Source organism: Fusarium solani (genome assembly GCF_023522795.1).
Source record: "Fusarium solani strain SB1 chromosome Unknown bctg00000005, whole genome shotgun sequence".
Lineage (NCBI taxonomy): Eukaryota > Fungi > Ascomycota > Sordariomycetes > Hypocreales > Nectriaceae > Fusarium > Fusarium solani.
In genome coordinates this window covers 3499230-3513910 of record NW_027072153.1, presented here as the reverse complement: position 1 = coordinate 3513910, position 14681 = coordinate 3499230, and the positions used below count along the sequence as shown (strand labels likewise).

At 50.8% G+C, this 14681-nt stretch overlaps 4 protein-coding genes across 4 annotated transcripts; 3 read left to right on the top strand and 1 right to left on the bottom strand.

The window, feature by feature from the left end:
• Window positions 1–69: 69 nt before the first annotated feature.
• On the top strand, window positions 70–6548 carry MRS44_009569 (uncharacterized protein; the record flags this gene model as incomplete). Its single annotated transcript, XM_065621347.1, has 5 exons — window positions 70–1792; window positions 2315–2459; window positions 2515–2612; window positions 2900–3784; window positions 4213–6548. The coding sequence occupies 5 exons, from the start codon at window positions 70–72 to the stop codon at window positions 6546–6548; spliced, it is 5187 nt and encodes a 1728-aa protein (XP_065477419.1).
• A 503-nt stretch (window positions 6549–7051) lies between these two features.
• On the bottom strand, window positions 7052–8666 carry MRS44_009568 (uncharacterized protein; the record flags this gene model as incomplete). The annotated part of the gene is made up of 3 exons (XM_046283046.2): window positions 7052–8071; window positions 8128–8527; window positions 8605–8666. The coding sequence occupies 3 exons, from the start codon at window positions 8664–8666 to the stop codon at window positions 7052–7054; spliced, it is 1482 nt and encodes a 493-aa protein (XP_046124294.1).
• A 2656-nt stretch (window positions 8667–11322) lies between these two features.
• On the top strand, window positions 11323–12215 carry MRS44_009567 (uncharacterized protein; the record flags this gene model as incomplete). The annotated part of the gene is made up of 2 exons (XM_046272427.2): window positions 11323–11875; window positions 11923–12215. 2 exons carry the CDS (start codon window positions 11323–11325, stop codon window positions 12213–12215), a joined length of 846 nt encoding a protein of 281 aa, XP_046124295.1.
• Window positions 12216–13495: 1280 nt separating this feature from the next.
• MRS44_009566 (uncharacterized protein) lies at window positions 13496–14473 on the top strand (the record flags this gene model as incomplete). The annotated part of the gene is made up of 1 exon (XM_046283047.2): window positions 13496–14473. One exon carries the CDS (start codon window positions 13496–13498, stop codon window positions 14471–14473), a length of 978 nt encoding a protein of 325 aa, XP_046124296.2.
• Between the last annotated feature and the right edge of the window lie 208 nt (window positions 14474–14681).

Genomic DNA, 14681 nt, shown 5'->3' with positions numbered 1-14681 from the left:
AGATAAATCCAAGCTGGGTGTGCTGGGTTGACCGCAAGCAAAACACCTTCTTTGCGATTTCAGGTTACCATGCCTGCCTCTAAAGAATCTCCTGCTCATTCTTATGCTCCTGTTTCTCCTTCCGAGAGGACAGATGCAGACGTCCGGGGAACCGAGCTCAACCCGAAAGGTCCCGCAAACATCCAGAGCCGTCTTCGAACCACATACCTCTTCCCCATCCTGCATATCCTCTGGTGCATCCTGCTCGTTCTATGCATGGTCTTCCTCCTCGATGGATACCACGCCATCCTCCCCGACGCGCCCCGCTACGTCGACGGGCAGCTGAGGCTTCGTGTCAGCGATGTCACCACCATTATTTCGGTCGCTTTGGTGGTCACAAGGCTTCTTGTTGGCGCATGGATGGGCGTGGTCCTCTGGAACGTCGTTTTCATTCTGTTGGGGACGTCCGGGTTGCACCTCCCCGAAGTCACCCAAACTTTCACCTATAAAGTGCCACCATGGCATGCCATCCGCGGGAATAAGTCCGGCCTCTTTGTTGTGGCACTTTTGCTCTTGGTCGTTCCACAGCCGCTTATTGGACCTCTCATATCTGGTGCTGTGGACTGGGATGTCGGCTTCAGATACAGTGCGGACCTTGAGCAGACGCAAGCTGGATATCCTGGAGCTAACCCCTTGCTCTGGTTCTGGTATTACTACTCTAGCGAGGACCGCCGTTCCTACGTCCGCAGAGCTGCCGCCTACGCCTCGATTGCATGGGACGGCACGACGATTGACAGAGGCCACTGTCGTCACATCATGAATGACGACGGATTCCCCGTCAACTCCAGCCTCCTGGATGCCACCATCCCCTGTCTTCGGATTAATTCAATCACATTCCCAACCGAATACCCTCCAGACGATGTTTTCCAAATCGTCAATGGCTCAGTGCATGCTTCGACTTGGGAGGACGATCTGACTCGCGTCAAAGATCCTCCATTATCCTATGGCATAGATGGAAACGCAGTCCTTTTCGATAAGGACGATAGACCTGGGATGCTCGGCAACTTCCCGAATAAGAGTGACAATGCGTTCCGGATGGATGTTCCATCTGCTTACTTGCAATCCGGGATCTTCCACGCCGTGATTCTGATCAATGGAACCGTCTCTCTCAACGGAAACAACTGTACCGACTTGAAAGAGAGCATCTTCGGCATCAAGAAGTTCAACAATATCTTTACGCCGAACGAAAGGGGCAACTACTACCGGTGTTTCACTTACGCAGTCGTCAATCTCACTGCCGGCGTTGTCAGAAGCCCAATTAGCACCTACCTCTCCAGCCGCGTGGTTCAAAGTGATGCAGTCGACTCGGAATTACCGATAGAGCCTGCTCCCTGGGTCCAAGAAGCCATGTACCTCATGCCCGATGTCATGAGTGTGTTCAGTATGATGAACTCTTCCGGCCTCCCAACCTGGATGAACTTGGAGGAATACGTCACAAGACTCGTCCGATACTCATACCAAGGCTCGTGGGACATGCTTTCACGTTCATTTGAGCCGGATGAGAACCTTCTATCTGTTCGGCGATACGAGCAGAGGCAGATTGCTCAAGTCTCCCGTCCTCGGACTTTTGGATGGCTTGGAGCTTCCCTGGCCCTCACCTTGTCATGGGTGTTGCTCGTGCTGGGCCAGAAATATTCGTCTCGGAAAATTGTCGAGGATGGGCCAGTGGCTGCGCTCGTTACCGATTGTTCCCCGTTGCTCGATGGAGCCGAGAATGAGCTGACCAACATATCTTCAGCGTCAGAGGCTAAAGGTGAGAAAAAGGTAAAGTTGTTAAGAGAGAGAGTTGGAAGGTACTCTTTGAATTGGACGGATTAGAATTGTAGTATGGAGGTGTATCGAATAGCGAAAGGCTTGCAAGACACACCAGGGGATTTAATAAGCGCTTTGATTACCTATCAAAGGAGCGATGAAAGTGAGGTTGTCATACCTATGTCCGGTCGGCAGATCTCATAAGCAGCGCCTGGCGCCTGGCGCCGATTGTCATACGACGTTAGCCATGACTGTCAAGAACTACCTTATTCATGGTGGCTGTGAATCTCGCCTTGACACATCAAGTCCCAGACCAACTCTACGTACGACCTGGCCTCATCGCTATATAATCATCCAGCTTCCATTAAAACGTATCATGCTCCAGAAAGTTCTTTTCTAATGACAACATACATAAGGGGTCCAGGTAGGCTATCTATAATTATTAATAATAATATTTAACCGAGACTCACGAGAGGGTGTGTTATCCCAGCCGTTGCGCAACTTATGAATTTCAGTTCTGCAGACGCTGCAATGCGTAACTTGGATATCCACGCCGTCCTCCTCCCACTTCTTGGGTTCGGAAGAACCCCAAACCATGTTACCGGCTGCTCCCTCGACCCCTCGAAACAGTCGTTGGAAGACATGGCGTTCAGATACAAATCCATGCGGTAAGAGTGGTTTAATCGCAGAGCCTCAAAGTAACATCAGTAAAATCTTTTATAGCCCTAATGCTATTTCTCACCATCACGTTGAATCACACGATATCATGTCAACGCTCAAGATTGTTCTCGAGATGTTCTGGAGGGGCCAATCATGTCAAAGTGGGTTACGGAGTCCTCCGTAGCGCGGCCATTGACGAAACGTGGACGCTGACTGCAGGTTCTTATGCACAAGCGGTCGGTCAAGTTACATGATTTCTCCCGATGTTTAGTATAATGCAGTACAACACCTTGCCCCTACATCTCCCCATTGGACCGACATCGTCAGCTCACTGAGTTTACTGATCAATCCGGAGACCTCCTCCTTGCCCTTGAAGTGCCCACACCCGAGCCAGCACTGTGGCGTCTGACATCACGTCAAGTAGGTACTATAACAAAACGCTTTTTAGATTACCAATATCGCCGTCGTAATACGTCCTCTATTTCACTGCCTAGAAGAGAATTCGCAAGTACTAGAGAACAATTCTGCACATTTAACTTGCCAGTCATCTCCCGGCTCTTCAAACCATCTACAAAAGCAATTACTCGCCCATTCGTACGCCTTGCTCTCGACATTTTCGCAGTCATGAGCATCACGTCTCCCCTGAGGGCTGATCTTTACAATGCCCCTGCCATTCCGACCAGCAGACACTTGCCAGATGACTCAGTCGGTCTATGGCAGCCCACGGTTGTGACTCTCATCTCGGGCAAATCCGAAGCCGTCCTCGTCGATACCCTCTTCACTTCTGAACAAGGCGTCTCCCTCGGCGACTGGATCCAAGATACGCTAAACGGCAAGAAGCTTTCAACCATCTACATCACTCACGGCCATGGCGACCACTGGTTCAACCTCCGCTACCTGATCAAGCGATTTCCCGGGGTTGAGGTCGTTTCAACTCAGGATTCGATCGACCACATGTCTACTCAGCTGACGCCCGAATACCGCGCCTTGTGGCACGACCTATTTCCAGATCAAATCGAAGAAGAGTCCTTTGAGATTGTAGCGAAGCCTTTGAAAGATAACAGATTCACACTCGAGGGCCACACCTTTGAGGCGGTCAACGCTGGTCACTCTGACACGGACGCAACGACGTTTCTTTACGTTCCTTCGCTAAATTTGACGGTCGCTGGTGACATTGTTTATAACGATGTACACATGTGGATGACCGAGTCTCCGTCTGAGAAAGATCGGGATGCCTGGATCGAGTGTCTCGACAAGTTGGAATCTTACCACCCCGCCATTGTCATTGGCTCTCATCACCGCCCCGGTGGCGTTGATGGAGCCTTCAACATAGGTGCTTCGAGGGAGTGCGTAAAAACGTTTAGCAGACTTGTGAAGGAGTCCAAATCGGCCAAACAGTTGTACGACAGCATGCTTCACGCTTACCCGGACCGGATTGGGAAACTCGTCTTGTGGTTGGGCTGCCAGGCCCAGTTCCCTTGAGCGGCTGGTTCAATAGGGATGTTTTTGGAGGACCCGGCGGCTGTTTCATTCGTTATCGAATTATGGAAGTAGCCTCAGCTAACTGCCAGCCTTGGGGGTGGTGGTCGGGAGTTAAATTAGGACTCATACTGTATTCCCTAGGTGTCGGCACTGTACTGTAGTTGTCTTAACCAATCAGGAGTACTCCGGGGGCTATGAGATTACCAATCCACAGGGGTCATTCTTGTCTTCAGCGCCCTTCTATTTCCTGCCTCTCCCTGTCCACTCACTCCTCACCAGTGTACATTACGATTCAATCCTTGTTCACTATTAACTTTCCGTTCGCTTTCAGCGCCAAAACACAGGTGCAAATGTCCGATTACCCATTCCTCGAGGGTGACTCGCAGGCTAGTCACGCGCTTCCCGCGTTGCAAACCCCCCACGATCGCAGAAAACGGGCACAGGTGGTCAGAGCCTGTGATTATTGTCGTCGTCAACGTATCAAATGTGACAATCGTATTCCTTGTACGCCTTGTCAAGCTAGAGGCAGCCAATGCAGCAACGCGGTTATCAAGTCAACCACGCTACCCCAGGCATATCGGGAGATTGAGCGCTTGAGGCGAAAGATTCATGAGCTCGAATCAGAGCTTCAGCAACAAAAGGACGAAACTAATATCGACGTCGTAGCCTCCGCGTCGCGAGAGGCAAACATTGACCCGCTCCTTTCACGCCCTTCCCAAAGTCCTGCTCGTTACAGTTATGGAAGCCCGACGTGGTTGCAAAAGGGGGTTCACATCAGCACTGGGCAGTCGACGAACAAGACGTGGTATGGACCGTCGTCACTTTTCTACTTCATTACGCGAGTTCTAGACCTGCTCGGCCCACCTGGGCTTCAATCAGCCAGCCAGGACAAACTTCCGGGCTCTGTATCAGCAAGTTCCTTGTTGGACGAACCAGGGAACACGGTTTCGCCCATGGATGATGGTTGCCGGCCTGACCAAGCCGGTCCCACATCGACTCCAGCAGAGGAATACATGTCTTTGATGCAGGAAGAGTTCTTTATTGAGCTATACTGGCAATCTCACCATGCAGCTGTCTTTCCGATCATAGATGAGTCCGAGTTTCGTGAGTACTACAGATCCTTATGGACCGCTGAGGGCAACGTTAGGAAACCCTCCCCCCTTGTTGATATCGTTATTGCAGTGTCAATGCAGCTTGGCATCTCGGCAACTCCAGCGGCTCGGCGGAATTTCGCCAAGCAAGAAGGCGATGCGACAGTTGTTGGCCGGAGATACTATCTTCGCTGCCAGAAGCGTCTGGCATACGAGCTGGAGAGCCCTGTCATCTCAACTCTGCAAAGTCAGATACTATGCTCCGTGTATCTCTGCTGCGCAAACTTTCAGAACATGTCAGACAGTGCTTGCAGCCCGGTTATCAGATCTGCACACATGCTCGGCCTTCATTTAGATCCGCCGGAAAGCCTGCCGTTGAAAGAGAGGGAGATGCGAAGGCGGATATGGTGGGCCATCTATATCTTGGATAGCAAGATTGGCATGAAATATGGCCGACCCTTCCTCCTGAACCAGACTAGGTTTCTCCCACAACTCCCGGAGCATAGCCTCGAGGCTGCCATGGAGGCAGGATCCAGATTCAGTCCCCTCGGCTCCAACCTCAGTTGGTTGACTTTTCATCGTCTTCAAACGGAGTTATTCCTAGCTGCAAGGACCGTCTACACATCCTTCTTCGACGACGCATCAGGGGCATTCACAGGCAATTCTGCCTCGGACAACATAGACGCTTTTGAAGCCCATGCGGAAGCTTTCCACGAAAGCCTTAGAGAGGTTGATAATTGGGCCCAATCCGTGCCCCATGCTCTCAAGACCTCGCGACTCAACAATGGACGCCCCCTTTCGACAGACTCTTGTCCTCTCGACTTGGAGCTCTTTGCGCCCCTCTGGCTTCAACGACAACGCCTCTTGCTGGAACTCATGTATCACAACCTTTGCATCAACCTCTGTCGTCCATTTATCTTTGCTTGTTCAGCGTCAACATCTGGTGGCGTAGAGCAGTTGGGGGTTAGGTGTGCTCAACACGCTGCAACTCTTACCAGAATTATGCATCAAGTCCTTTTCTCTACAGATATCTTGAATGGCTGGCATGAAACATTCCAGTGGCAGTGGAATGCAGCCATGACACTCGTAGGCTTTGTTCTGGCTTACCCCCAAGCTACGTCCACAGCCGAGGCCAGGAAGGGGATCGACACCTCCTTGGAAGTATTGGATATTTATAGCACCAGCTTTGCGGTGGCAGCAAAGGCTGCTGATGTTGTTCGCCGGCTTCGCGCTGAGGTTGATCGTGTCGCCGTCATCACGCGTCAAAACTCAGGTGTGCAGGTCTTGACGAGACAGACTAGGGGACTTGAAATGGCTCAAGCTGTCCCTGCTGACGCATCATCAGGGGCTTATGACAATGCTCCGGGCGAGACCGCTGACGGACTGTCGCTGGCAGAAAACGGAATCGATATTGGCGACATGAGTTCGACGTCTCTGCAGGCCATTCTGAACATGGCCTTTGACGTCGACCAATGGGCCGAGCCTTATATGCTCTGGCCGAATGGAGATGGGTCGGGACTGTGAGATCAACCCGACTTTGGATCAAGTATCGTTGTTTCCACGGCTAGATTCGCGTCCTGGTGGGTAACGGATCCGGAGGCTGTGGCGGACACTCGTGAGGTATTTCATAGATTGCATGTCAACACTGCATGAATGTACGTATTCAGTCGTTGCCTTCTTTGACATGAATCCAACTGGGGTTGTATATGGCCTGAAGCATGCCATCATCTTAGGTATGCTGGGACGTTTGAATGAGTGGTCCAACCGCACGTATCATTAATCAGTCGCGACTCTAAGAGATTTGGATTGCAATCCCGAGTGGAGCAGATGAAGAATGGTACTACTGTTTCATCAAACCTTCCCGGGATCAAAGTCGTTGGGAATCGACTTCTTTCAAGGCTATTTTCATTGAACATTACGCGAGAGATGTTTCTTAGTTGATACTCGTTGAACTATCTACTACAGCAGCAGCGTCTGCTTCAAAATACAAAGAGCGTAACTGTCATACATGCGGCCTGCATTGCCTCCTACTCGCCCAGGCGGATAGCAACCGACTTATTCTGGGTATAGTTGGCTAGAGCAGCCTCCCCAAGCTCTCGTCCAATGCCTGATTCTTTGTATCCTCCGAATGGCAGAGCATGATGAAGAAGGTTAAAACAATTGACCCAAACTGTACCGGCCTGTAGGGCATTGGACATCCTGATAGCTGTTGTTAAGTCCTGTGTGTGGACGGCAGCAGCCAGGCCATAGGTTGTATCGTGCGCCATCTGAAGAGCTTCTTCCTCATCCTTGAACTTGGCGATGGAGCAGACTGGCCCGAAAATCTCCTCTTGCATAATCTTCATATCAGGTCGCACGTCTGAAAAGATCGTAGGTTGGATGAAGTAGCCCTTCTCGCCGTGGCGAGAACCACCAGTAACCACGGTTGCTCCTTCAGACTTGCCAGAGTCGATATAACTCATAATACGGTCATACTGCAGCTTGCTGACTTGAGGTCCCTGGAACGTGTCCTCCTGAAAGGGGTCGCCGACCTTGTTCTGCTGAGCGCGCTTCTTGAAAGCTTCAAGGAATTTATCATAGATTCCCTCTTGAACAAAGATGCGACTCCCCGCACAGCAAATCTGGCCATGGTTGTAGTAGATGCCAAAGTTGACCCAATCAACAGCTTCCTCAAGGTTGGCGTCGTTAAAAACGATGTTTGGAGACTTTCCACCGAGCTCAAGCGTAACCTTCTTGAGGTTGGACGCGGCCGCGGCCTTCATAACCTGCCGTCCAACGACTGTCGAACCGGTAAAGGCGACCTTATCCACATCCATGTGGGAGGTTATAGCTGCGCCGGCAACCTTGCCAGTTCCGGTAACGAGGTTGAACACGCCGGGAGGAAATCCGGCTTGTTGGATGAACTGAGTGAACACGAGGCCAGATAGGGGGGTTTGTTCCGCCGTTTTCATCACCACTGTATTTCCGGTAGCAAGAGCGGGCCCAATCTTCCAGGCGAACATCAAGAGCGGAAAGTTCCAGGGAATGATCTGCCCGCAAACTCCGAGCTATTTTATCGTGGGTTAGTCTTTGGCCAGTGTTTAAGTAAAGGGAGATAGCGTACCGGCTCAGATCTGGTGTAATGGAACATGTCCGGAGCGATGTCAATCGTCTTTCCCTCAATCTTATCGGCCCATCCAGCATAATACCGAAGGCATCCAATAACTGCAGCAACGTCGCCTCGTGCATTGTTGATAGATTTTCCGTTATCAAGGGACTCGACAGCGGCCAGCAGCTCCTTGTTCTCTTCGGCAAGATCTGCGAGCTTGTAGAGCAGACGCCCGCGGTCCTCAGGCGTGGAACGTTTCCAAGTGGTTTCAAAGGCAGTCCGGGCTGCAGAAACAGCAAGATCGACGTCCTTTTCAGTTCCCTCGAAAACTGAAGTAATGACTTCTTCGGTGGAAGGGTTCACAACTTCGAGTTTCTTCTTGTCGACGCTCTCCACCCATTGTCCGTTGATGAACCTGAGATTCATTAACCTATGATTCCAGAAAGCGGGTATCTCTCTTCGCAGAGATATGATGCATCCAGTGCAACTTACAGGCCGATGGGCTGCTCATAAGCGCCAGTGACGGGTGTCTCGAGCTTGACGGTCAAACCCATGATGCTACAGGAGCGGGAAACGCTGTAAGATGAGAGAAGAAGATCAAAGGAACAGATTTAGACAGAATTGCTTCTTGATAAAATCCAATTGTCAGGTTGTTGTGATTCTCGTTGTTATCAAGGCGAGCAGGAACAGCCACATTTATACCCGAGCTTTTGTCTTCGCGATTGTCCAACATGGTGCATATGAAGAACAACCTCGGTCACTTCACGTAATGCTCCCGTAGATAGGCATTCCATCGGGCGCACGATTGCGTCTAGTAATCAAGAAAAGGTCACCTCCGCAACCTGGCTTACACAACAGCCATCAAGTTTGAAGTAGGGGGCCCCGCAGTTCGCGGCTCCGCAATCCGGGGATGATCTCCTCCCCTGAGCCGAGCCACTCGGAGGACTCCGGTGTCGATTCCATCCCCGCCCCCGCGTATTCCGTCTTGATGCTTTGTAAGACAAGGACATCATGTCAAACACAATACCTAGGTATACCAACAGCAAAAGTGAAAGATGCAGTACCTTTCAACAGGTACCGAGGGAATAAGGCCATATATTTTGCTGAACACATCCACATGGCCACACCCCAAGCTCAACCCGTATGATCCAGCCCCTTGAGACCTCCATTCGCCCTTGACCATGCCCATCTCTCTCTATGTTCCACCATGCCCTTCTACGAAGTCCATCATTCATACCCTCTGAGCGATGACGAGCGTCAGTCCATCGCTCACTCCATCACCGGCCTCCACTGCACCGCATTTACAACCCCGTCGTTTTTCGTGCACGTACAGTTTGTTGCGCACGATATAAACGACCGAACGTATTAAATTGCTGGAAAACCAAGAACCGACAACTCAAAACGCATCATTGGAGTCGTCCGCACATCTCTTTCCCCTACCAAGTCGGACTTTGATACCCTTGCTGCCAACATTGAAGATGCCTGGTACAAAGCGCTCAATCCTGACAGGCCTGAAGGAAGAACCACTCTACCGAGGCACAAAGATTGCCGATGGTTACGTTTCTGCCAATGGTGACGATTCGCGAAGGAGGCATGGCAATCCCAGAAGCTGGTCAGGTGGGTGGGTGGCTGGAACAACAGCTCCCTTATATGACGATGATGAGTGAACAGGGGCTTGAAGACTTTACAGACCTACTCCAACAGTTTCAGGATAGAAAGGACTTAAGGGAAATACATCAGTAATCTTGTCAGCAGGGCCGAGTCCACCCCTAAATACCAATCTACCATGCACGTATCGACTACCCGTCCCCAATGAGCAAGCTGTGACGCCTGTGCGGCTTTCGAGTCATTTTCTGATCCCCCCGTTTTGTTTTTTTTACAAATTCCTGGTTTCTATGGCATCTCCAAAACAGCTCATCAGCCTGCAAGACTCCCCTCTACCACGTCGGGACCCCGACGGCGTACGTTTTGCGTCTTGTTAGCATGAACCGCAAGACAGCGCCGGTTGTAGATGGTCAATGTTGAGCTTTTGCCTAGCCAGACTCGTGAGAAGTCGCCCATAATTAATCTGTTGGTAGATTGAATGAAAAGGGACCTTTGATCTAGATTGTCCTTCCTTTCGTTTCTTAGACAAGAAGCTCATCGCTCGTAATACTTTATGAAAACCGTCCAACACAGATCTTTTAACGACATAGCTCGCTTGACATGGATTGAGGGTAAGAATGCCTAACTTCTAGATCCTGATCCAAGCACCCATAGACGTACAAGAACTATCAAAGGTATCCTGATGATCGAGCTTAGTGTTCAGGCGAGCTAGTTGCAATGTCCAAGCCAGCTCAGGTCATTTTCGCTGTAGGGTAAGCGTCTCAGCGAAGTCGAGACGAAGTTCAATCCAATAGATGTGTATGAACACCAACGCTGGCAAGGTTGCGAGCATCTATGAAGCCAATGTTAAGGAGATAAACAGGTCAATGACTTGGCTCTGGTTACTCCCATTGACCATGTACGTAATAACCGGGGATGATCCATGGTGTACCTAACTCAGCTCAGTATTTGTTGGTCTCTTATCTTGGTGTGATTTGTTAGTGCCGAAGGTAAGCGGGTGGTGGAGTTGGCCGCCGGCCAGCGTGCTTGGACAACTCCTGTCACTCCGAGACGTCAAGGTGGGAAATGGGACGTGGAATGCCGCCATTTTATTAGAGATAGGCAATTGGATTGTCTCATAATATGTAAATCTGGGGATTTATCGAGCAATGGGATGCGCAGATGGGCTGATTCTAGAGGACATCTGTCCGGCGAGAGGCACGTGATCCAGGTGGTTCACCGCTGCGATATCGGATCCTGTCCCGCCGTCTCCGCCGCTTCCGCTCGGCGGATGCCGAAGCCGCCTCGGTACCACTAAAGGAATCGCATGAGATATCCGTCAACGTTGATTCGCCTGAATGAGCGGATGCCCATTCCGTCTCTTGATCGGTGCTTGAAAAGTCGACCCAAAATCCATCACTCGAGTTAATCCGATGCGGGGTCTACGCACCCCAAACTGTTTTACGTAAGGCGCCAACACAGGGAACCCCACGTATCTCGGTTCGCATCGTCAGAGTCATTCTTGGGTATTTTGCCTTTAAAGACCCTTCCTCACCTCGCGAATCTCACTTGCTGACAGTCAGTTTCTTCAATCGAGAAAACCGCACTCACATCAAATCAGCCAAAATGACTCCCTCACTACAAGATGCCAAGGTCTGCTTCGTCGGCGGCGGTAACATGGCCGCCGCCATTATCGGAGGTCTCCTCGCCAAGAACATCTCCAAGCAGAACATCTACGTCTCGGAGCCCTGGGAGGTGAACCGAAACAAGATGGCTGAGACTGGCGTCAAGACTACTGCCGACACCAAGGAAGCCTCTGCCGATGCCGACATCGTCATCCTCGCCGTCAAGCCCCAAGTCGCCAAGACGGTCTGTGAGGAGCTCGGTGCCGCCTGGTCTGACCGCGAGAGCCTGCCAGTTGTCATTTCTATCGCTGCCGGTATCACATTGACCAGCATTGCCGAGTGGTTCAAGCAGTCCAGCGGTCGTGCCCCTCACATCGTGCGCGTCATGCCCAACACCCCCGCCCTGGTTGGAGAGGGAGCTTCTGGTCTGTACGCCGGCGAGGACGTGACAGAGGCCGAGAGGGATTTGACCTCTGCTCTCCTGGGCACTGTCAGCAAGGCCACTGAGTGGGTTGATAAGGAGGAGCTTCTGGATGTTGTCACTGGTCTTTCTGGTGAGTCTTGACATCACCTCTATCAATGCTATAACTAACTTGATTAGGCTCTGGTCCTGCCTACTTCTTCGCCTTTGTCGAGCACTTGATCGCCAGTGCCACCAGCCTCGGTCTCTCTGAGGAGCAGGCCACCCGCCTGGCCAAACAGACCTGCTTTGGAGCCGGTAAGATGCTTGTCGAGTCGTCAGAGGAGCCCGCCCAGCTGCGCAAGAACGTCACCAGCCCCAACGGCACCACCCACGCCGCCCTCGTGAGTTTTGAGAACTCCGGCCTCAAGGCCATTGTCGATGGAGCTGTCAAGGCTGCTACCTCTCGTGCCGAGGAGCTTGGAAAGAACTAAATGTGAAAAGGCGTAACCTATAGAGTTGGTTGATTCACTGGGTCTGGGTCGGGAAAACATGTCAAATACCACAATGAGCAAATGATAAAATGCATACTGTTTAGCGCTACCATTATGCCTTGATCGAATTATTTTTCTTCTCCCCAATTCATCTGTGCGCTGGGACGTCGCTGTTCAAACTGGCATGGGTGTATCAACCAGTACATTTCTTGTCACGCTTTTTCTTAATAGGTTTGATCTATGCCATATGAACGGAAATTTCTTAAATGAAAGCATGAGATATTACTGAGATAATTATCAGTATGAACCAAGAGAAAGGAAAAAAAGTTCGTCCAAAGGGCATGAAAACTATCTGATGCGAAAAACGATATGATGAATGTGATGAAGAGAGTTGCTTTTCCAGGATAGAAGGGTTAGGGAATCGCGTCCGATTGTCGATAAAACTCTCAAAATAGCCATTGAAGCCTTTCAAACTCCCGTTCATGATCACAAGTCACCCACAGGTTCTTCATTAGTGTGCATGTCCTTGCTTGGGAGCCAATGTAGTGAAGTCTATTGTCATTGGCTGAGAGACTGGGTTCCCTACTATCCATTGCCCGAATTAGCCATATGAAAAAAGGTAATGTCGCCATGGGGACCTACCTATGATCAATTATGAAATTATCTTTCCTTCTGACTTGGCCTTCAAGGACCTAATATCTTCGTGCCATTCCTACCACCCTACTTGGTCAACATACGTCTTGCTACACTTACACGCGTGAGATAATTTATTGGCTGTGAGTCCGAGCACATCAGAGTCTGAAGTAAGCCTCACCGAATTGTGTGTAGGAGTAATGAATGATCGCTATCTGCGAAGCAGGGGGATGTCCGAGTAGAAGCTGGAGTTAAGGCATTGCCAATGGGTATAAAATTGGAACCATATGAAAATGATATGGTAACCATTTGTCAGCTCGAGTAATCATTGCGGTCCTAAGCCACTACATCCGAGTTTGACACACGTGCTTGCTTGGTCGTCAGGCTGTGCCGGACAATTTGAGATGTCCGTCAGTGAGAACTGCTTCGGAGTTAAGACGGGACCAATCACACCTCGAGGATTCAGACGCTATGCCGTTTCTGGTATCTGATCTCTTATTGGTCCATCTCTGCTCTGACGAGGAGAAGATGTATATAACTTTCCAACAGTTCATCATAGCAACGACACTTCAGAATATTCAATCATCTTAAGCACCTTACACTATCTACCTCAAGAACCATTCTTACAACATTCACCACTCAACACAATGGAGTTCCCCAACACCTCTCTCATCGGTGGCGCCGCCGACATCCCCGTCAACGCTCCCACTCCCATCTTGACTTTCAGTCCTGTCGTCATTCCCAGCTCAGACCGCCGAGTTGACTTGGAGCTCAAGGTCACGGCGCCATCTACTGGAGATTCTCTCCCCATCATTCTCCTCTCCCACGGCCATGGCCCCAGCAACTACCTCTCCTCGTTCAAGGGCTACGGGCCCATTGTTGACTTCTGGGCTTCGCATGGCTTTGTCGTCATTCAACCTACCCACTTGAGCTCTAGACAGCTTGGTTTCGAGCTCAACGCTGAGAGCATCCGAGAGCTCTTCTTAGAGTCACGAGCTAGGGACATGACTCGGATCCTTGATAATCTCGATACCATCGAGGAGACTGTTCCCTTTCTCAAGGGCCGACTTGACCAGTCCAAGGTCGCTGTTGCGGGCCATTCACTGGGTGGAATGACTGCTACCGTGCTTCTGGGGGCTGTCAACACAGATCCTCGCGATGGGGCTAAGACCCAGCTTGCTGATAAGCGCATCAAGGCTGGTGTGGTCATTGGCGGTACTGGAACCGGTGGATCAGACCTCTCTGAAAATGGAAGAACCAAGTTGATCCCCTTCCACAACCCTGATTTCAGCACCATGAGCACGCCGTCTCTCATCGTCTGGGGTGACTCGGATGTCGGTCCTCACCTGACTGTTCGAGGTGCCGACTGGCATGCCGATCCCTACAATCTTGCTCCAGGACCCAAGGCGTCCTTCTGTATCAAGGAGGGCCGTCACGGATTCGGTGGAATTAGCGGCTGGGATGCACTTGAGTGCCAGGATGAGAGCCCAGAGAGGCTGGCGGCTGTGCAGAGGGTGACTTGGGCGTATCTCAGGAGCCAGCTGTATCCTGGTGACAAGGCGTGGGACGAGGCACGCAAGGGACTTGAAGGACATGAGGAGATTGGAAAGATTGAGCAGAAGTAGAAGGTCATGCATCATATCGTAGTAGGAGAAGTGTATGGACAGGAGATAGCGACGCTTGGATGTGGATAAGGGCTGCACACGAAAGGGATTTATGCATCTGATATTTCCACTAGTTTCTCTACTCTTTATCGCATCCGAATATGAAAAATTGCGTAATACTTTTAGTCTGATAAGCCGTGTTCTCAAAGGCCTACTCCATCAGGGTACT